Source organism: Euwallacea fornicatus, chromosome 2 (genome assembly GCF_040115645.1).
Source record: "Euwallacea fornicatus isolate EFF26 chromosome 2, ASM4011564v1, whole genome shotgun sequence".
NCBI lineage: Eukaryota > Metazoa > Arthropoda > Insecta > Coleoptera > Curculionidae > Euwallacea > Euwallacea fornicatus.
In genome coordinates, this window is record NC_089542.1 from 7405612 (window position 1) to 7426972 (window position 21361).

The following is a 21361-nucleotide window of genomic DNA, read 5'->3' on the forward strand; positions in this document are numbered from 1 at the left end:
TTTATATGTAGATGTTCCTCAGTTTGATAATAAAGTTGATAAATACATAGAATACAAATTCATTTTAAATGTGGGTTAAAGACATATGAAATTGTTAAGGTTCGGGGATCTCAATGTTTTAATGGACGAAGGTTCTGTTTGATTCAACCTTGTTTAATCTTACTTTAACAGTTTCAATACTAATAATAACATGTTTTTAGCTTTTTGTTGCTAAACAAGTTCGTTTTGACCTCTAAACGTCCCACACATCTTTTGTGGAATGTCGTCATATTGGAATTTAATGCAATAAATTTCAATTCATAATGTTGAACAAATTAAAATACACCTAAAATTCTGAATACAAAGCAAACCAGTCAGTTTAAATTTAGTTGAAAAATTACTCTTGTTATTGCAGCAGGATTTCTTAGTAATGTTTCTAGTTGCGCATTATATCATTTGATTGTTTTCAAGGAGTCTAAACTAGAGGACAAGACAACATTAATTGGAATCTGTATTTACAATTTTAACAAAATAATTATTTTTCATAATTGCTTAAGAAAGCATATTTCAATTTTTCTGGAATCCTCAAAACCTTACCTTACAAACGCAATTTAAATGCAACTTTCTACTTTCAAATTATTAATCAAACCCTCATGACAATATCTGTTTAAATATCAAAATATTGAGTTAATCAATAAAATACAACTCTATATTGAATCCCACAACATATTTAAGCCATTTTTCATACCTTTTAGCATATTCACTTTGCAGAGCACTCCTCAGACTATTCCTTTTTATAAAATCTCTTTCACTGTCATACAAAATCTGGCACAAACTAGTAGATTCAAATTTGGTAGGTTGGGATTTAAATATTTTGGCCTGCGTCCCTTTGTAATTGGTGTCATTTGAAATTGACATGATTACATTGTTTGATATTCCCAGTTCACTGGAGATTGACTTAAACTCCGATAAATTTCTATTGGGATTCATTTGTTCACCCAGATAATCATGGCATATTTCAAGTAGTTTATAAATTATTGATCTTCGGTGAAGCCAAAGAGACTCATGCTCAATGTACTCTTTATCAATATAACAAATAACGTCTTGGAGCTCATACAACAACAGCAATATGTAACTTACATAATAGTTATACTCTTTAATCTTTGCTGAAGGTCCCAATAAAAATACCAACAATTCCTCAAAATTTCCCCACTGATCTGATAAATTTAACTTAGTACTTACTCTATAGAAACAATCCACAGGCATTCTTAAATTCTTATGATGCCTATAACTGTGTATCACTACCTGCCTATAGTGGTACCCTGAATGTTCAGAAACATGTCCATTAATCCATTGTTCACTGAATTCGAGTTCTGTGATAACAATACTAGGGAAATGAGGCAAAAACAGTGAAAAAATCCACTCTCTATGTGTCCAGGAGTGATAGTTGTTTGGTGAACTGGACGCAGTCTGGGTACACAGTGCTAATTCAGAATCAAGAAGACTGTGCAATGATAAGAAGCCCAAGCCTGTTCTGTATTTGTTTATACTGAGAGTAATAAGCCATCGACGATATGAGAATGCCTCATTGGATTTGGGTTTTTTTGTTAGCACCAATTTACTGCAAAATTGTTCGTTTTATGTATGAAACACAGTCACTTTTTGAGTGTAAGAATTTGCTTATAAATGCTGAATCAAGTAGTGAATGAATATGGATATTGCAATTATTATATCTTAGTAATAAGATTGTCATAAAATTTTTACATAGGATTTGTGCACTTCACATGGATATAATAACTGAAAATTTTAATCCATAAATCATTCATTGATTCAGGATAAAAACTCAGGCTCTCAATAGTTTAAAACATACCTAAATGATAGCTCTCCTTCGCAATTCAATACATCACCCTTAACCAATTCCCTTTTCATATTCCAAAAAGTAGTTACATCAGGATTAATTAATAGAGCCCCAATAAGCAAATAATTCAAATCCTCTTTTATGCTGGACACAACTTTGTTTTCTGTTAAATTACCCCGCACTTGCATTAGTTTTGCACAGACATAATCGTAAACGTATTTAATGCACCAAGACTCAAGACCTAAATGGTGGTTTTCATATAAAACAGGGCTCTTGTTTCTGGAGTTGTCATCAGTTGGAACTATTCCAAAATCTTCACTAAAGTACAAAATGGATTACTGAGTATATTGAAAGGATATAGATTTAGTTTACTTACATTTCGGGGTCGTTTTTGATGATTTTTTGAATTGAACGTAAGATCTTTTCTGATAACGAGGCATATTCCATGATGGATCCGTTTATTCTTTGGTTAAAAATGACTCGGAAACTGTAAAATGAGACGTATGGAAGTTCAATATACTTTGTCCACTATAATATTTGTGTTTCATTAAATGTCTATTTCAACTTTTATTAATTATATTTTTATAGAAAAATGTGAAAATTATAAATATAAAGTTTTGACATTTGTTTGTTGTGGATTAGCACATATCGTCTAGGGGTAAATTATCAAAACTTACATGAGAGAGAGTATATTGATATCTTAGTTTTTTACCACCAAACAAAAAAGGACAGATATCCTAGTGTTCATTACACGTCAATTATAGTAATGTCACTTGTCAGCTTAGCAGTGATCTTATTCATAACATCATAACCTATGTTTTTATTTATTTTTGTTTAATTAAATTAATTATAACCAATGTCCTTACAAAAACCTTTATAAAATGAAAAAATACCAGCGCCTTGCTCTACTTCTCATTTCTGTTGTCAGTGTAGCCCTGTTTCTAGTATACAGACAACAATATAACCGTTTAAGACATGTACTCGAGGTATTCAACTTCTTTGGTACCCCCTGTAATCTTACTGAGTTGGAGAAAATTGATTCTTTGATTCTGGAACATGACTGGGGACCCCCACCTACATGGCAGGAAATTGAGAGCAAGTCACACATATTTAGTGCTTTTTTAATAGAAAAAAACCTTGTAAAAGGTATTGGAGTTCGACACGCAAGTGCTGCAGCCCCTAAATTGTGTTATTTGTTATTTGAGGATGAGGGTAGACCCGTCAAAGGACAGTTGGTTATTTTAAAACTTAACAATAACTCTGAATATATTTTTTATGTTTATTCCTGTAGTTTTATATCCAACAATAGAGAGGCTTTTGCAGTCTCATTTAGAGCCTCGAATAGACCTAAAGACGTTTCAGTGATGTTAGTAAATACTTTACAAGTTAAGCCTAGTTTTAATAGTACTATGTGTGTTTTACCCAGTGATTTTACTAAGAAATCGTTATTTGAATTCTTGAGCTTCCATAATTTATTAGGTGTTGAAAGTTTCATAATTTATCATGAAGAAAACTTGTTGTATAGTGCAATTAAGCTTATAAAGAATCTATCAAACACCTTAAACATGTGGGCAACATTTTATTCTTATAACGTGCCTTTAAATATGCCGGTAGATATTGCCTACCAAGTGATTGGTTATGATTGTAACTTAAGAACTAAAGCACAAACTCGGTACTCTTTAGCATTGAAAGTCAACGACTATGTGGTACCTTCTTTAGATGGGGTGGTGACACAAACATTGAGATTGCCTATTAAAAAGTTTTGTTTGAACCATGTTAATCAAAAGAGGCCCATAGTGTTGCAGAACTTTGAAGCTGTAACTGACTATAGTTTTAATGCAGTTTTAAGAGTTAGCAAATTTAATGTTAGTGAAACTGTAGGGAAAAAAATTCCAAGTCTTTTTGAGAATACTTGTGTTGTACATCGTTATGAAAAGTGTCATGAAAATATGAATACACAGCTGGACTATAGTATGAAAAGGTTCTCAACTGATTTGACACGAAGTACTCTTGTTCAGTCATTTATACATGACAATTCTTAGAGTATAGAATGTGAATTACAGGTAATAATTGTTGATAAAATTATTGAAATAGACGTCTTGCAGATCTGCTATTTTGCCAATATTTTTTTAAGATTCAAACTATAAGAGTTCTTCATAGAAATATTATCATGTGATGTAAATAAATATGCATACAAAAGTTCTGTTAATACAGTGTTTAATACCAGTACTTTGCAAAATGACTGTTATTATCTAAACCCTAAATGAATGCAGCTAATGTTATTTTTCCACGATTCCCTACGAAAGTAACGGTAATACAGGCAGATAGTACCGGCGAAATCATATACTAACGCGTGTGAGTTAAAAAATAAATGAATTGTCTAAAAGTAAAATGTTTTGGATAAAAGAATTAATAATACATGATGTTAGTGAATTAGGCAAAATATGTCTGTATGCAATTATTTACTTATATCTTACGAGTCTCCAAAACAGCAAAAGTATGTTAATTTGGACAATAATATTGAACAGAATGGCATGAAATGTAAAAGGAATGGCCTAGTTGCCCAATAGGGAAGTGTCTGGGGTTCACGTTACATTTACAGTTAAAGTGATATTTATTCTTAATTTAAATGAGGTTTTTAAAGTAAATGTGACCAGCGACATCGCTTCAACAATGACCATAATATAACTACTGGTTCCATTTCAAGTTGAATAGACGTTTTTATTTTTATTTTTTCTATATATGGCCCATGTATGTAAGAATGATCGTGTACATAACTCACAAATTCTTTAACACACTCGTATGATTGATGCCCTCGTGCGTAAGTTTTCGCTCTTCTGCGTTACTTTGTTATGTAAATAACTACTTTCAGGTTCACAAGTAAATGTGTCCGATGGTCTACTATTATATTATATAGGGTACGCATTTGAGAGATAACGTAATTAGGATATCGAAAATTATAAGTTTATTGTATTTTTGAAGTTTGTATATTTTTGTTTTGTGGAAAAAACCTGACTGCAAAAATATTTTCAACCTGATATGACTTCCGGTTACACCGGAAACCGGCGTTTATTTCATTTTTTTAAATATAGCATGGCGGTTTTTTTAATGAAAATATTTTTTTGTTGAAAGTAAACATACATTTCATAATACAACATAGTACCAATTCTCATTTATTTTGATTTTTATGACTTTTTCGACACTTTACGGCTTCACCAAAACTGAATTACTTACAAAATTATTTGACATAAATTAATTAGATAAATTTGAAATTACCGAAAAATGAACATATTTTTATAGATAATTAAAAAATGAAAAGAAATATTTGAAAAAGTTTAAAAAAAAAATTATTGAAATTAAAAATTTTTAAATTCAAAAAAGTATTTTTTTTGCTTAATAGTACTCTATAATTATTTTTGCAGTTTTCGACTGCTGGGAAAAAATAAACAAATACGATATACATCATAAGTATCAAAAATAAGACTTTGAGTAAATTAAAAAAAAATTTTTAACTACTTTATACTGTGTAGGTAATAGATACGTCACCACTCTTACCAAGACGATTTGATCAGCATGATCTGACGATGGATCCCAATTCGAAGCTGCATTCCATTATAACTTATAAATGCTTCATGTTCAAGAATCGAAAAAGATACATTTTACATTGGACTGCAAAATTAACAGAACACGTAGTTTTCTTACAAAAAAAAAATGTATGGACATTTTCTGAAATCGTGTTAATATTTTATTAGTCACAACGTTCTTTCTTATTTCAGCTTGTTTAGATTATATTTGCCTTTATATTCCAGAAAAACTCGAGTTTACAATTTGTTGAACATCAGGGCGAAATAAGTGTTTCAAATTAAGCAGCATTATTGCTTATGCCATTTTCAGTTTCAACAATTTTGCTTTTAGTGAAAATACATATTTCAGTTTCTTACTCTTGTAATAAAAAAAATGTGACATCTAAAAAAGCTGTTGCCTTGTAAGAAGAAGTATTCATTACATTTTAAATGTCTTAGTGATTCCGCGGAGTACTGTATTAGATACATTACAACAATTTCGGAAAACAGGACAATTCATCAGAAGGGGATGATGAACCAGGACAAAGAGAACCAAGAAGATATGTTTAATTGAAGATCGTTTCATCAGAACATACAACAGCGCATTATGAGCTGTAACACTTTTTCAACAATTAAATGACGCCCGTAGAAACACCGCTTCCGTTTATACAATTCATAGACGCTTAAATCAATCTAGAATAAATTTCAGAAGCGAAGCTTCTGGAATCTATTGATTATAGATCGTCTACAAAAGCTTTTACAATTTTCTCGCGAACATCTTTATTGGGGTTTTCAAAGATGGGGTGTAATACTATTCACTGATAAATCCAGATGCAATAGATACTCATTTGATGGGCATCATAGAAGAGCTGGTGAACGTTTTGCAGATTGTCGTGTTTCCTCTAAAGTTCAATTTGGCGATGATGGCATAATGGCGTGGGCAAACATTTCCTTAAAGGCACATACAGAACCTGTCATAATTCGTGGTGATAATGTAAGTGCTAAACCGTACATTGAACAATGTTATGTTTAATTCATAACAATGCTCGTCTACACATTATAAGGACAATGCGACTGTATTTGGAGTAGTAGTAGTAGTATCTCTAGGAGGGATATCATGATATGAAAAGTTAGGGGCAGAGTGACTTGCTACATCACAATTTCGCAACAGATTTTGAGATAGTGCGAAAAGGTCGATACAGGTCACTACCAGGGTTCCGACGGAAAATTTTAGGGGTCTTGATTTCGTAGGAAATAAAATTGAAGTGTTTTGTTTGGCCCTCAAGGAGTTGCTCAGATCCTCGAAATGAATAAATTATTACTATATTGAAACGTTAGAGTAGCAATCGATATTAAGATTAGGGGATTTTTTTTTAAACCTGGATAAGTGGATTCCAGGTAAAGTTGAAGTTTGTTTTTCTAGACACAATATTAATCTGATACCCACATCTGATACTTGTGGAGCTCATTATCTCGGATCTGTTTATATAGCAATTAAATTTTTATTCTGGATTAAACAATAGATTGTAAGCAGTAGCTCCGTTTGCCTTCAAGATAAATATTGTGTTAGTGGCTTGTTAAAGTATCTTCCAACAGGATGCTGATGGTAAATTTTCTTGTAGTGGCATTGTGTGGGTTGCAGCAGACTGGTAAGTATAAAGGCATTCCTATAGAATCGAGAAAGATATGAAGGACTTGAGTAATTCCTTCAGATCAAAAAATCAATTTTTAAACTAATAAATTAAACGTTTTGGAGAGAAACGTACATTGTAATGTAGATGGCCACAAAGAAAAGTAACGAGTGTGTACCAAAAGCGAAGTATGTGCACATGTAGACGCTTATACGTCATAGATGTTACGCAATTCAGGGATGATACAAAGACTTAGATCGTTTAAACATTCATAATGAAGTTATTCTTTGAAATTTAATTAAATATGTACTAGGTAGGTATTATCTATGTTTCCATTTTGGTCCTATTGCACCATTCTAGCCCTCGCATTGCCCCTTTCCCCCACAAACCGAACAGATTTTTCCTTCGTCCGCATAGTAGGAGGCCAGGATGCTAACATTACAGACTACCCCTACCAAGTATCTATTTTGATTGACGGCCAACATGCTTGCGGTGGTTCCATATTGACCACCACTCACATTTTAAGTGCCGCTCATTGTTTTGTAGATGAGTGAGTCCTATATCATATCAGCAGTTTCACTAGATTTTAATTGGCAATTGCGTGTAGGTCAAGAGTGTCTCATATTACAATCCGAGCCGGTTCATCCTCTCGAACCAGCGGAGGACAAATTCTGGCCACGAAAAAAATTAATTCGCATCATGACTTCAATATGGACACTTATGACTATGATGTGGCTGTTTTGGAGTTGGCTACGCCATTGGTAAGCTGGAGTAATTTTTAAAGGACGCAGATCCACGTGATAGAAAATCTATGTTGGGGATCGTCTTATTAAGATTGTCTTATTTTTACATTAATTTTTGAGCCTCTTCTGGCATTGGTGGCATTTCACTTTAATAGGGAACTTAGGTGCTCAAGTTGGGTGTTCACTTTGTTAATAAAAAAATTTTAATTGTAAAATCTCTGTTTCATCCTAAATCATTTTCCAAAAAATAAGTCATGGCAACGTGGCGTTGAGTATGTGGTTAGTTTATGGAAAATCGATAAGCAAAAAGCGGAATAGTTGGTCATAACTAAACGCACTGTGTTGCCACATTGACATTCTTGTTTTTCTTAACGTTACTAAACAGAAAAATTCCTTTTACAATCGACTGTTTACAGATTTTTGGTACTGGTGTCCAGCCAATTCCTCTTCCTGCGGCATCTACTACTTTTCCGAACGGTCAAAGTTCAGTGGTAACCGGCTGGGGCCTTACTAGTAACAATGGGGACCTTGCCAGCATATTACAGGTAAAAATCTTTCTTTAAACATTACCTTTACAAATGATCAACATCCTTCAAATTATGGAAAGACAGATATGAAGTCCAGGGATTCAAATAGTTACTATGAGATGCTGATCTGACAGATCTGACAAAAGAAAGTTGCAGTGTTGTCGGTTCATATGTAGTAAATTATTAAATTAATTTGATGCCTTTTGAAAATAATTTCTAGATGGTTACGGTTCCCTTAATCACCACCTCAACTTGTCAGGCTGGCGCTTATGGAAATGCCATTAGTCCTAGGATGATATGCGCTGGTGGAGAAGCTGGAAAAGATTCTTGCACTGTATGTAACTTTGAAACATTTATACAGGGTGTTTGGTAGGTAACGCAAGATACTAAATAGGGCATTAGAAGAGGTTATTCTGACTTGATTTACCCAAACATACCTACAAAGAGTGTCCCAAATAAAGTGAGTTCCATGGAGATTATGGAAGCGGTAAGAGATGTAAAATGGCTCAAATAAAAAAAAAATGCACACATTTGTGCCCATTCAGAAATATTCTAAAATTAAAAATATGTACTGGGGTTGTCAAAATATGAGCAAAAAACTGAAAGCTGTGATTTTCGAAAATCATAAATTATGAGAACACCGTTTGAGTAAATTCTACGAAATTCGGCAGTTCTGTATTATCGACAACTGCCAATGGAATAGCGTTCTTAGACTTTTTCCAAGCTTCGTAGATTTCGAAAAATTATACCAAACTTTGTTATTTTGTTATGGCGGTCATATTGGATTTTTGTGACGCTAAATATACAATAAAAAAAGATTTTTCATCATATAATACAAAGGTGTCTTTGGACCTGCCCCCCAGAAAAAATAAACATAAATATAATTTCACATTAGTAGGTTTATGAAACGAGTGCTATAATTCTATAAAGTTTACCAAAATTAACAAAGGAACACAATGAAAGAATAGGTACTTTTATTTACTATGAGTAGGAATTTCTAATGCTAATAACTATAAAAAGTGTTCAAATATTTCTTCGTTATGGTTAACACAAACTCTACAGCTCTTAACGATGGACAAACAAGCACTTTTTACCACATCTGGAGGTATTTCTTGAATGGTCGCACAACTACAGTCTCTAACTCTTTTACTGTGTCGTGAGATCTGCAGCAAATTTTATTTTTTACATATTTCCAAACAAAAAAATTGAGAGGTGTCAAGTCTGGAAACGTGCTGAACCACTAACAGATCCTTTATTTCCATAGGTAGTATTTAGATATTGCGTAACAACTAATGAGGTATATGGTGGTGCCCCATCTTGCTGAAACCACATGTTAGATACAGCAGTCAGCGTGAAATCATCAATCATTTATATGAAATTCTGCTGCAAAAATTCTAAATATCTTTCCCCAGTAAGTGTTCCGTCAAAAGTAACAAATATCATACGTCCATTAAGAATTCTAAGTTCCATTTGAGTTGATATCTCAATTCCTTTGTTCATTCGTGTATTTCCGTCATATCAATATACGTTACGTTTTCTATTAAATATTTAAGATTTTGTGAAATGTGTTTCGTCAGATCGTAAAACTCTAAGAAGATATTCAGGATCTGCTATAGATTTTCTTAAAAACGAGTAGAAAAAATGAAGTCTTCTCTCAGTGTCACAATCTCTAAGACTTTGGCTATTATGTTCTCGGTACGGTTTAAATTTATTTTTCTTAAGGAATCGATGAGCAGTTGATCTAGCTATACCAATATTACATTCTATTTGATGCAGTGAGATGCGATGGTTTTTAACAACACTTCTAACAACGTAGTTTTCAACATTTTCATTAATCCTGCGTGTTCTGGTTTTCTTCTTAAATGATTTATACTTAAGTAGATTAACTCTAAACCAATTAAATATTGTGTTCCTAGGTTGACGTCTCTCTAAATACCTCTGGAGACACATACTTTGAGCTCTACTTACAATTCTTCCACTTAAAATGTAGCAGTCGTTAATCTCCAGATTTTCTCGATTTGAAAACCGTTCCAAAATTTTATTACTTCAAAATTTTTGGCAAATGAAAGCGTAAAACTGATAAAAATAACTTTGAAAGAGTAAAAACTGATCTCAAATACAACAACAGTGAAGACTTGTTTGTTGTACCGCACAAAGGTCTAGTGATGCTCTTTGAATAGTATAAAACATAACAATTGTTTCTAAGCCTACTAAGGTGAAACGATGTTTTTGTTTATTTTTTTGTACTTTGGCAAGTCCAAGGACACATTTGGAATATATGTTTAAAAAGCTTTTTTTATTGTCTATTTGACGTCATCAAAATCCAATATGAAAACCACAAAAAATAACAAAGTTGAATATAATTTCTCGAAATCTAGAAGGCCTAGAAAAATTCTGAGAACGCCATACGATTGGCAATTGTCCATCATACAGAACTGTCAAATTCTGTAGTATTTACTCAAACGGCATTCTTATAATTTATGATTTTCGAAAATCACAATTTTCAGTTTTTTGCGAATTTTTTGACAACTCCTGTACATATTTTTAATTTTAAAATATTTTTTGAATTGGAACAAATGTGCGCATCTTTTTTTTTACTTTGAGCTACCTTGTATCTCTTACTGCTTCTATAATCTCCACGGAACTCACTTCATTTGGGACGCCCTATGTACTAGGTGTTATAGTTTTCCTGACAATTAAGTTTTTTATATTTTTTAATTTGATCCTATCTTTTTTCGATTATGGAATTGCGGAAAAACAACAAATCCTTTTAAAACAAAAAAGTTATTTTTTTTATTATGTATTAATAGACTGTTTACATTATTTAAGCCATAAAAATCTAAAATGGCATTGCTACTTACATAGATTTTCATAAATTTGATTTTCCAAGATTTTAGTACAATAAAGAGTTAATTTCTCACATGGATTTTTTGAAAAATTTACTAAAAACGGCATTATAAACCGCCATAATTGAAATTATTGGAATAACAAGAATGACAATTTTCATACGAAAATGGACTTCCTTTCAACATAATTTTAATGTTACCATGTGAGGAAGAGATATCGCTGATCATTTCACTGAAGTGCAACAACAGAATTTAAATGAGAAATTCTATATAGCTTTTCTGCAAAAAAGTCTGTCTGTTCTACTAAAGTATTTATTCCTAAATTTGTGAAGAGATATGTTTTTTCAACATAATGGCTGTCTTGCACATTATAAACAAAAGATATGTAAATATCTAAATTCGTAATTGTTCTCTAATCGCTGGATTGGGCAAAATGGGTCCACCATTTTCTGGCCGGACAGGCTCTTGACTTTACGTCCGTTGATTTTTTTGTATGGGGTCACATTAAATCGCTGGTATATGAACGGAAGATTCAAAATAGAGACCATTTAATTGCTAGGTTAGGCCCCTCCTGGAATGAATCAAGCTGCCCAACAACTTAAACAAGAAATACGACTCGATATCATCACAAGAGTAATGAGGAATAGAGCACGTAGATATATTCAGAATGGTGATTTCCATTCTGAACTTAATAAATAAATTATTAATGATTTATTTATTTATCATACTTTGTAATCTTCCTTATTTTTCAAAATCAACTAAGAAATCACCGAATACTTTTTTCTTTACATTGAAAAATAATTTATTATTTTATTGTATTAAGAATTTATGTCGAATGTGCAGACTATATTAAAAATGATAAAAAACCGAAAAAGTCGAATATGTACAAAACAATCCTAAGATAATAAATGGCTACTCTGAGTTTTAGCGAATGTGCTTGGTGGAAACTACTAAGTATTAACATTAATTTCCTTCATTTTTTAAACGTTTCTTAAGAAACTTTCCATAAGAACTGAAAGACCATTGCCTAAGGGAGTTTTAAAGAAATTTGAATAAACGTACACCTAAGTGTTCATATAAAACACTCGATTGAATTTGACCCTTTGTAGTACTACAATCTAGAAAAATTATGTTTATGAAGTTCTATGTAAACAACAAAGCCATTTTAGATTTATGACTTAAATAATTTAAACAATCCATTCATACATAACAAAAAGGGTCGGTACATTTTTTTGACCAAAGGACTTGTTATGTTTTTACATATATATCAATATATTAAAATTTTTATTATTATCAGGGAAATCGTAACACTATATTATATATACGAGGATAGTTCCAAATGTATTCGTCCTAACACTCAAAGAAAAAAACATCTTGGAAAATATTACATTATTTTTCTACATAGTCTTCTTTAAGATTGGCATACTTTTCCCTGTGATATTTATAGCTTCTCTACCCTATTTATAATAAAAAAAAATTACCTTTTCATTAATGGCAAATGTTTTTCCACCAAGGAATTTTTCAAGCTTAGAAAGTAATCTGAAGAGGCTAAATCTGGCAAATTAGGTGGCTGAGCAAAAATATTCACTTTGGCCATCGCATTGACGAGAGTGTGGACTGGTCTAATTTTTGCTCATTTCTTTGCTCAAACGCTGCAATAAATTTGTATAATATCCTTTGTTTCCGTTTCTTGTTTTTTTTTCTTCAGGAAAATAGTCAATAAAAATTATTCCCACTTGCATCCCAAAAAATTGACTACGTCATCTTTCTTGCATGTGAAACTCTATTGAAACATCCTGACGACATTGTCTTTGTTCAATTGTGAGTAATCGCGACATCCATCTTGCCCACTTTCTCATATCAAATTCTTTGATCAAAATATCGTGTACAGTACTTTTTGGAAGTGCCCATCTTTCACGATTGTTTTGTGAATTTTCACTACAATATCTGGAGTGGTCAGATTTGTAATGTTTTCGGGTTGACTATTGTGGAGTTCGTTTTCGCAGCTCGTACGACCGCGTTTAAACTTTGCCACCCAATATTTTACAGTACTTAACGAAGGACCAGATGCCCTCAGAGTAGAATTTAGCGTCACTTTGATGTTGGATAGACTAAAACCTTTCAAATGAAAGTATTAAATCACACATTGATGATCAATTTTTTCCATGTTCACAAAATCTCTAAAAGCGCTCATTAAAAAGTGCACGAAAACAAACACAAATCTATGTAGCGCCCTCAAACTTTAGACAAAAGCTTTGTAAGGTCAGGAATTTGGAATATCGGCAAATTAAAAAACAAGCGCCATCTGTATGTCAAGTCGGGTATTTCAGACCCTACTCTTGTAGACATGTTTGATTAAATCGATTCGGAATAGCCTCTATTACCCTATTTAGTATACAGTACTACCTTCCAATCATCCTGTTTACTAGGTTTGCATAATCCGTTTATGACCGATTTTAGGGTGATTCTGGAGGTCCTCTTGTAACAAACGGAGCTCAAATTGGAATCGTCTCTTGGGGAGATGTTTGTGGTCAAGCTTCAACCCCAGGGGTCTACACCAAGGTTACCGATTTTATAGACTACATAAATGGAATTATCAGTTCCAACTCGATTCACAATACTGTTGGATAAGTGTTATCGTGCCTTGGTTTAAACAGTATTATAGAGTATTTGAGCATTAATGTGAGAATTAAAATAAAAGAAAAATGTTTATTAGCACGATATAATTTTTTAGGTAAATATTGTTGCAAAAATATTCGGTTGTTTTAAGTTAAAAAAGCCGTGATCCGTGCAAAATCGGTTTTGCTGCCCAGCTATAGGGCTACCTTCTATGACCCACATAACAATCAGGTTTTAGTCGGTTTAATCCGATTAGACAGTGTTTGATATAAGTTTATAACATAATTTTAGTTTTTCGTCAACCAGAACGAATTATTGCCGTCCGTTTGAAGCTTGAAAAATGTGGAGCCAATAGGAAAAAAACCGAAATTGTCTTCTGTACCTAAGCAGCTAGCCTCAGTATAATTGGATTCACTCATTTAGTAGATTTAAGCAATAAAATTATTAAAAACATATTTCTACATTGCAAATGAACCAGAAACATTTTCTTATAAATAAGAACGCAAGTAATAGAATTTTTCCTGTTTAACAGGGAAATGTGTTAAGTAACACGCAACCGTGAGAATCAGCGACTCTCGCGATATTCAATTTAAATACTTAATTTTGAATATTTTTGTTTTGCGGTTCTGGTAGATCAAATGGTATTACGTGAAGAATTCACAAAAACGTTGTCGTTGGTCAACATTGGATAATTTAAATTTTTCAGAGGCCAGCCCGGTAATGCACTTGTACATTATAATATTTCTCATTAATGAAACCATGGGTTTACAATCTCCGTTTTTGCCGTCGATATTTCAAAGCGGAAAGATTGATAACTTTTTCTATTACCTGCCTAGTTAATAGTTAGATTACAACGAGGTATTTACAGTGGTATTTCGGATGTCATGGCGGAGAAATGTTCTGTAAGGGAATTACCGTCGAAGTGACTTTCAAATTCGGTACCGTTAAATTAAAAAACCGACAATTGCAAAAAACGGGAAGTACTGAGAAGGAACCTTGGCATTTGAAGTGGAAAATAAAGATCGAAATTGGTGGGCTGCCTGGGTTTTTGGTACCATTGCATAAGAAGGGAAGTTTCCGAATTTACCATAATGAAAAAAGTGAAAGCATTTTAGAGGAAGAAATGTCCTTGCAGTTTATACGAACATACGGTATTGGTCATAATTTCTGCAACTTTCAAAACTCATTTATATTTTTGTTTAAATCATAGGGACAAATGCGCCACCTTGAACGTACGTCCTTTATTGGAGCACCTTCAATTATCAGAGAAAAAGAATCTATTATCTCTTCTTATGTTCGCTGGTATAAACAAATCGTGTTTCTATTCTGGCCAAAATTGTTGCAACTAAATTGTTTTGCTTAAATAATTAACTATAAAAATTAAAAATAAAACAAGTTTTTAATGTTTAGTATAATATCCTTTAGTCCTCGCTAGATCTGCCGCTCTATTTGGCATAGAATTAATTAACTTCTCAATTGCAGCTGAAACCATTTCTGACCAAGCTTTTGATAGTAATTCGAATAGCTTCGTGACATTTTTCTCTTTTTGGTCCAAGATTTCTCGTAAGTTCTCAATTGCATTGAGATTAAGTCTTTGGGACAGCCACTTCACAGTAGGTATTTTTTGCTGTTCTAACCACGCTTTGACTAATTTAGAAGCATGTTTTGGATCGTTATCGTGTTGAAAGGTGATTTTAAGCGGCATAACCTCATCGGTTCAAGGTTCCTCAAAATGTTTCCGCACATAAACTTATCCATTCTTCCGTTAATTTTCTGTAGATGACCCACACGAAATGACAAAAGGCACCATCACACCTCTACAGATCGTCCTCCATGTTTTACGGTGGGACAAGTGTATTTCGGATGCAATCTCTGGTCTTTAGGTCGCCTTTTCGTAAACCACATCGTCACTTCTATCTTAATAGGTGTACAAAAAGAAACTGTGCAATGAAGTTATATGCAATAAAAAAACATACTTAGACACGTTCAATTCGCCTGCAATTGTAAGCAGGTGTTGCTTATCTATGACTTTTTATATGATAAAAGTTTCAGTTGCTCAGGAGCTGTAGTTCAGTGCACAAAACGTAAATAGAGACATCGATATTTCCAAGCAATATTTGAGAATATCAATGTTGTTCTGTTTTAAACTGAAAAAAAATTGTTGCTGAAACAACAGAAATGGTTAATTCGGCTTGGGGAGATAATTCCGTTGGTGCTTCAACTGTTAGGGGATGGTTTAAGAAGTTTCGTGAGGAAAATTTTTGTCTTGAGGACGATCCACGTGCGGGTGTCGAAAAAAAGTTTCAAGACGAAGAACTGAAAACTTTACTGGATGAAAATCCATGCCAAACTGAAAAACAGCTTGCAGAGCAGTTAGGAGTAACTCCACAAGCAGTTTCAGTTCGATTGCATGGAATGGGAAAAATTCAAAAAGCAGGAAAATGGGTTCCTCAGGAGCTAACCGAAGACAATAAAAATCGAAGAGTTGACATCTGCATGAACTTGCTTTCTCGGTACAAAAGAAAGAATTTTCTGCATAATATTATTACGGGAGATGAAAAGTGGATTTTGTATGACAATACTAAGCGCAGAAAAACATGGGTTGACCCAGGCCAGCCATCCACATCAGTTGCAAAACCAAACATTCATGCCAAGAAAATCTTACTGTGTGTCTGGTGGGATTGTAAGGAAGTCATTTACTATGAGCTTCTGGAACTCGGTCAAACTGTTACAGCTGACCGTTATCAGGCCCAAATGATCAAATTAAGCGATGCTCTGGAGGAAAAAAGACCATTTACGGGCCAAGGAAGTCGGAAAGTGATATTGCTGCATGATAATGCTCGTCCGCATACAGCTAAACCGACCCAGGAACTCATCTCCTCGTTAAGATGGGAAATGCTCCAGCATGCGGCGTATTCTCCAGACTTGGCTCCTTCCGACTTCCACTTGTTCGGATTCATGCAGTCTCATTTAGCTGACCAACGATTCTTTAACGTTGAAGATATTCGAAAATGGCTCGATAACTATTTTTCGTCGAAACCACTAAGCTTCTATCACGAGGGCATCCATCATCTACCCAGTAGATGGCAAAAGACCATAGACAGTTATGGAAATTATTTTGATTACTAATATTTTCAATAACTATGTTTTTAATGAAGCTTAATTTCACCAAAAAATGCTCAGTTTCTTTTTGTACACCTATTAAATACAGAATGATTCCTAAGTTGATATTTTTTTAAAACTGTGTATAGAAGACTGTATGAAGAACTGTGTATAGAACATTTTCAAATAACTTTGTTCAAAAAACTTGAAAATAAGAATGTTACATCAGTTTATCGCAAAATGCACTATTCAATAATTTAAAAATGATCCAACGATATTGTAGAGCAAAATTTTGAAATGTTGACTGCCACACGAATTTCTTGTCTTTTGCACGTTTTAATCTCTTTTGTGTTGTTATTGCCAAATTTTTTTTTAATTCCTTTCATTTAGATGTTTCAAATTACATATTATTAATGAAGTTTAACTTCAGAAAATTGTTTAAACTTGAAAATGGCACATTATAAAAATAACAAGCTAATGGATACCAGGTATACAAGTATGAAATGCGGATTTTGTGTTCGAAAAATACATGTCAAATTTGAAACAACGATTAAAGTCAAATTATTCAAAGTATGCTCCATCGCTAGCGATACATTTTGTCCATCTGTCGGGCAATTCATGGATACCACGCCAGTAAAAAGTTTCCTCTTTTGCCGCGAACCATTTATCTAACCATTTTTCCACATCATCGTACGAACCAAAGCGCTGTTGCGCAAGTGCGTGACCCATAGATGCGAACAAGTGGCAATCGGAAGGGGCCAAGTCGGGGGAGTAAGCCGCATGGAGTAATACATCCCAGTTGAGCGCTTCCAACGTGTCACGAACCGGTGTTGCCGTATGTGAAGGAGCATTGTCGTAAAGAAAAATGACTTTGTGTTGTCTTTTCTGATATTCTGGTCGTTTCTGGAGCAGAGAACGGTTCAAATCAAGCAATTGTTGTTGATAGCGTTTGGTATTAACCGTTTCACCAGACTTTAACAGCTCATGATAGACCACTCCCTTCTGGTCCCACCACACGCAAAGCATCGTTTTCCTGCCAAAGCGAGTCTTGCACTTGAAGTGGATGGTGCACCTGGATCTACCCATGACTTCTTGCGCTTTGGATTTTCAAAGTAAATCCACTTTTCGTCACCAGTGACGATACGATCCAAAAAAGACTTTCTTTTGTATGTTTCGAGCTAAATTTCACATGTGTTTTTGCGTCTCTCTATTTACTTGTCATTCAACTCATGTGGTACCCATCTACCGACCTTTTGAATCTTTCCCATCTCTCGTAGGCGAATGGAAACAGCTTGTTGACTAACGCTTAATTGCTCTGCAAGTTGTTTTTGTGTTTGTGCATCGTCTTCGTCCAACAATGCCTGCAGTTCTGCATTTTCATATTTTTTTGGTGGTTTTTCGCGTTCCTTGTCCCTAACATTAAAATCACTACTTCTGAAATGCCGAAACCATCGTTCACACGTACAGTGGCGGCAAAAAGTATTTGCACACCGCGATTTTCGCGGTTTTTAAGTTTATTGTTGTAAATTAAAAAAAACACTTTACATACAGTCAGTCATAAAAGTATTCGTACACCCACTAAATTTCCCAAAAAACAAAGAAATACTAATATAAAAAAAAAGAAAAAGAGCTACATATGAGATACCCTAAATGTATGTCGGCGCCACCATAAATTTAGCGAATACCCCTAAGTAGACAGGCTCTATGTATTGGTACGACCCTGTGTAATCGATCGGGGTTCTGGTTTTTCTCGCTATTCTGTCGAAACTAAAGCATTCATTTTCTTTATGATATGACTTCCAGGAACCCCAGGAATAAGGGACACACTTGTTTTTAACACGCAAGGGGGGCAAAACGGGGCCAGGGGACGAAATGAATATTGGGTGAGGTAGGGCAGTAATTATCGAGAGTTGGGTTGGAGAGGTCTGGTCCCGGATTGTCATGTCTCTCATCCTTCGATTCGATTATCATACGGTTTACCTTTCGTGAAAGAGATTATTGCCATAAGACATTTATCAGAATATAGGGTAGCCGATAGTTATTCGTTTACATATAAATTAGTGTGATCTCAGTGACATTTGTTATTAATAAATTGGCGGTATTGAGTGACTATTCCTAGTGTTTAACTTGAGACTCATGGCTTCTGGAAGCAATTCTGTTTCTCCTATTCTGACATGTATTTATTTTCAATAATTAAAATAAAAATTAAAAAATCAATGCGACAAAAAATAAATTAAAATGTACTTTTAAGTGATCACAAAAGTATTCGTACAGCGCGTCCCATTGGTTGTTTTTCGGGTTTTGGGTAATGAACTAATATTTTGTAGGTCTTCCTCCGGCTAAAATTACAGCATTTAGCCTTCTAGGCATTGAATTCACTAAATTTACAGTGACTTCGGGTGTAATTTTGTCCCATTGTCCTTGTTGGAAAAACTCCAACATAAAGATCGCTCTCACGTATTGCCCTAACATCTGGGTAATAAATCTGGTAAAGAGAGAAACCAGAAACAAAAGCTCGACATACCACTGGGTGCCAAACCATGAGTACCGCGCTAATCACCTCTCATCTGGTGCACATCCACCCTGATTTATGAAGTGCAAATTGCCCAAACACATTAAGGGCAGCAGTAAATTAGGATGAAATGTGGCAACAAACGCGCAAGTGGACATGAACCAGAGGGTGTTAGCGATAAGGTAATGGTGTCAAAGCATCAAGGTGGCGACTTTTTCATGAAATCGTGGGAACCCAAACTCGGGAACCTGCGTCTTTTCGGGAAGGAGCACGAACTCCTCTTGGAGCAAAGACCAGAACCGTTTTTCACCCCGTCGCGAGAACAACAAACTTCTCTAGCTCTCGTCGCCATAAAACCCCACACACGGGCATTATTGTTAATAAGTTAGTCACAACTCACCCTGTAATTCAACTAGTCTGTGATTGAATTTAATGTAATTTGTGTAACCGAGTTTATATAATTTCTCGAACCTTTGGAACCCCATTACTTTATGACGGTAGCCCGTCTGGTCCTTCGAATCAACTAAGAAACCTCGCCAGCGTATTTGGATTCCTCTGTGGGTGCCTAGTGAGGCAGTCACTACTGTTAGGCAGGAACTCAGGAAGCCCCTGGCCTAAACAGTCCTTGTAAAACTATTTTTAATGTTTCTTGACTTGTAATTTTTTTTCAAACATCAGGATGTCGAATTTTTCTTTCCAGTTCATCCCAAAGATGTTCAATGGGGTTTAGATCAGGCGACTGAGTTGGATGATCAAGAAGTTTCGGCACATTGTAGGCTAACCACATCTTTACGTAATGAGCAGTGTGTTTTGGATCATTGTCCTGTTGTAAAATCCAATTTTGAATTCCCAGTTTTTCCACACATAATTGTATATTATCACGCAAAATGTTCATATATTGATACTGATCCATTTTGCCTTCAATAAATGCCAAACTTCCAACTCCAGCCGCTGACTTTCCTCCCCAAACCATAACGCTGCCACCGCCGTGCTTAATGGTAGAACATAGATTTTTGGCCTCCAATGGTGTGTTTTTCTGACTCCAAAATTTACCTTTCCCATCTGATCCATACAAGTTAACCATGCTTTCGTCGGTATATAGAATCCTTTTCCAAAACCTTTCGTCCTCGTTTTTATATTTATTCGCGAAAGCGAGTCGTTTCTGCCGATTAGCGAAAACGGTTTCTTTCTGGGCATTCTTCCATGAAATCCTGCTGATCGTAGAACCCTTCGGACATTTTCTGGATGCACATTTTTACCACTCATATTTGATAGTTCACTAGCCAAAATTGGAGCACTTGTCTTCGGGTTTTTTCCGATTTTTTGAATAAGAAAACGCTCTTCGCGTAAATTTAAAACTCTTTTTCTTCCAGATCTTGGCTTTTTATACACATTTCCTGATTCTTTGTAGTTCTTCACAATATACTGAATCGTAGATCGACTTCTATTAACGATTTTACTAATTTCGGAATAGGATTTTCTTTTTTTATGGAGTTTAATAATTAAATTTCGAATATCTTGAGAACAGTCTTGTCCTTTACGCCCCATTTTTACTGAATGTTTCAAATGTGCATTCAACAATTTTGATATCGTAGAAACTACTATAAACAACAATAGAAAAAAATTGTTATCGCTAATTTTTTTGTAAAACCCGAAAAACAACCAATACGACGAATACTTTCGTGATCACTTAAAAGTACATTTTAATTTATTTTTTGTTGCATTGATTTTTTAATTTTTTATTTTAATTATTGAAAATAAATACATTTAGGGTATTTCATATGTAGCTCTTTTTCTTTTTTTTTTACATTAGTATTTCTTTGTTTTTTGGGAAATTTAGTGGGTGTACGAATACTTTTATGACTGACTGTATAAAAAGTATATTAAATATTTATATGGTCTCTGTCAACCAAAAGTTTATACGAATTGAATATTAGTGGGAAAAAAAAGAAATGATTAAAACCGCTTGGAATAAAGCATT

The 21361-nt window shown here is 34.0% G+C and overlaps 3 protein-coding genes across 4 annotated transcripts; 2 read left to right on the forward strand and 1 right to left on the reverse strand.

Moving 5' to 3' along the window:
- Nucleotides 1-132: 132 nt before the first annotated feature.
- Nucleotides 133-2496, reverse strand: temp (protein prenyltransferase alpha subunit repeat-containing protein tempura). The gene is made up of 3 exons (XM_066301746.1): nucleotides 2214-2496; nucleotides 1850-2155; nucleotides 133-1600 (listed from the first exon to the last, which is right to left on the reverse strand). The coding sequence occupies exons 1-3, from the start codon at nucleotides 2282-2284 to the stop codon at nucleotides 667-669; spliced, it is 1311 nt and encodes a 436-aa protein (XP_066157843.1). The 5' UTR covers nucleotides 2285-2496; the 3' UTR covers nucleotides 133-666.
- Nucleotides 2497-2631: 135 nt separating this feature from the next.
- LOC136344882 (uncharacterized) lies at nucleotides 2632-4063 on the forward strand. The gene has a single exon (XM_066292766.1). It carries the CDS (start codon nucleotides 2719-2721, stop codon nucleotides 3877-3879), a length of 1161 nt encoding a protein of 386 aa, XP_066148863.1. The 5' UTR covers nucleotides 2632-2718; the 3' UTR covers nucleotides 3880-4063.
- Nucleotides 4064-6882: 2819 nt separating this feature from the next.
- On the forward strand, nucleotides 6883-13862 carry LOC136344891 (trypsin 3A1-like). Of its 2 annotated transcripts, none has more exons than XM_066292787.1 (6): nucleotides 6883-7049; nucleotides 7392-7581; nucleotides 7639-7792; nucleotides 8191-8319; nucleotides 8522-8670; nucleotides 12662-12728. In XM_066292787.1, exons 1-6 carry the CDS (start codon nucleotides 6998-7000, stop codon nucleotides 12711-12713), a joined length of 726 nt encoding a protein of 241 aa, XP_066148884.1. In that variant the 5' UTR covers nucleotides 6883-6997; the 3' UTR covers nucleotides 12714-12728. The 2 variants fall into 2 exon arrangements, with proteins under 2 accessions (XP_066148884.1, XP_066148875.1); XM_066292778.1 differs by lacking the exon at nucleotides 12662-12728 and adding an exon at nucleotides 13608-13862 and having other exon boundaries at nucleotides 6893-7049; nucleotides 8522-8635.
- Nucleotides 13863-21361: the final 7499 nt, after the last annotated feature.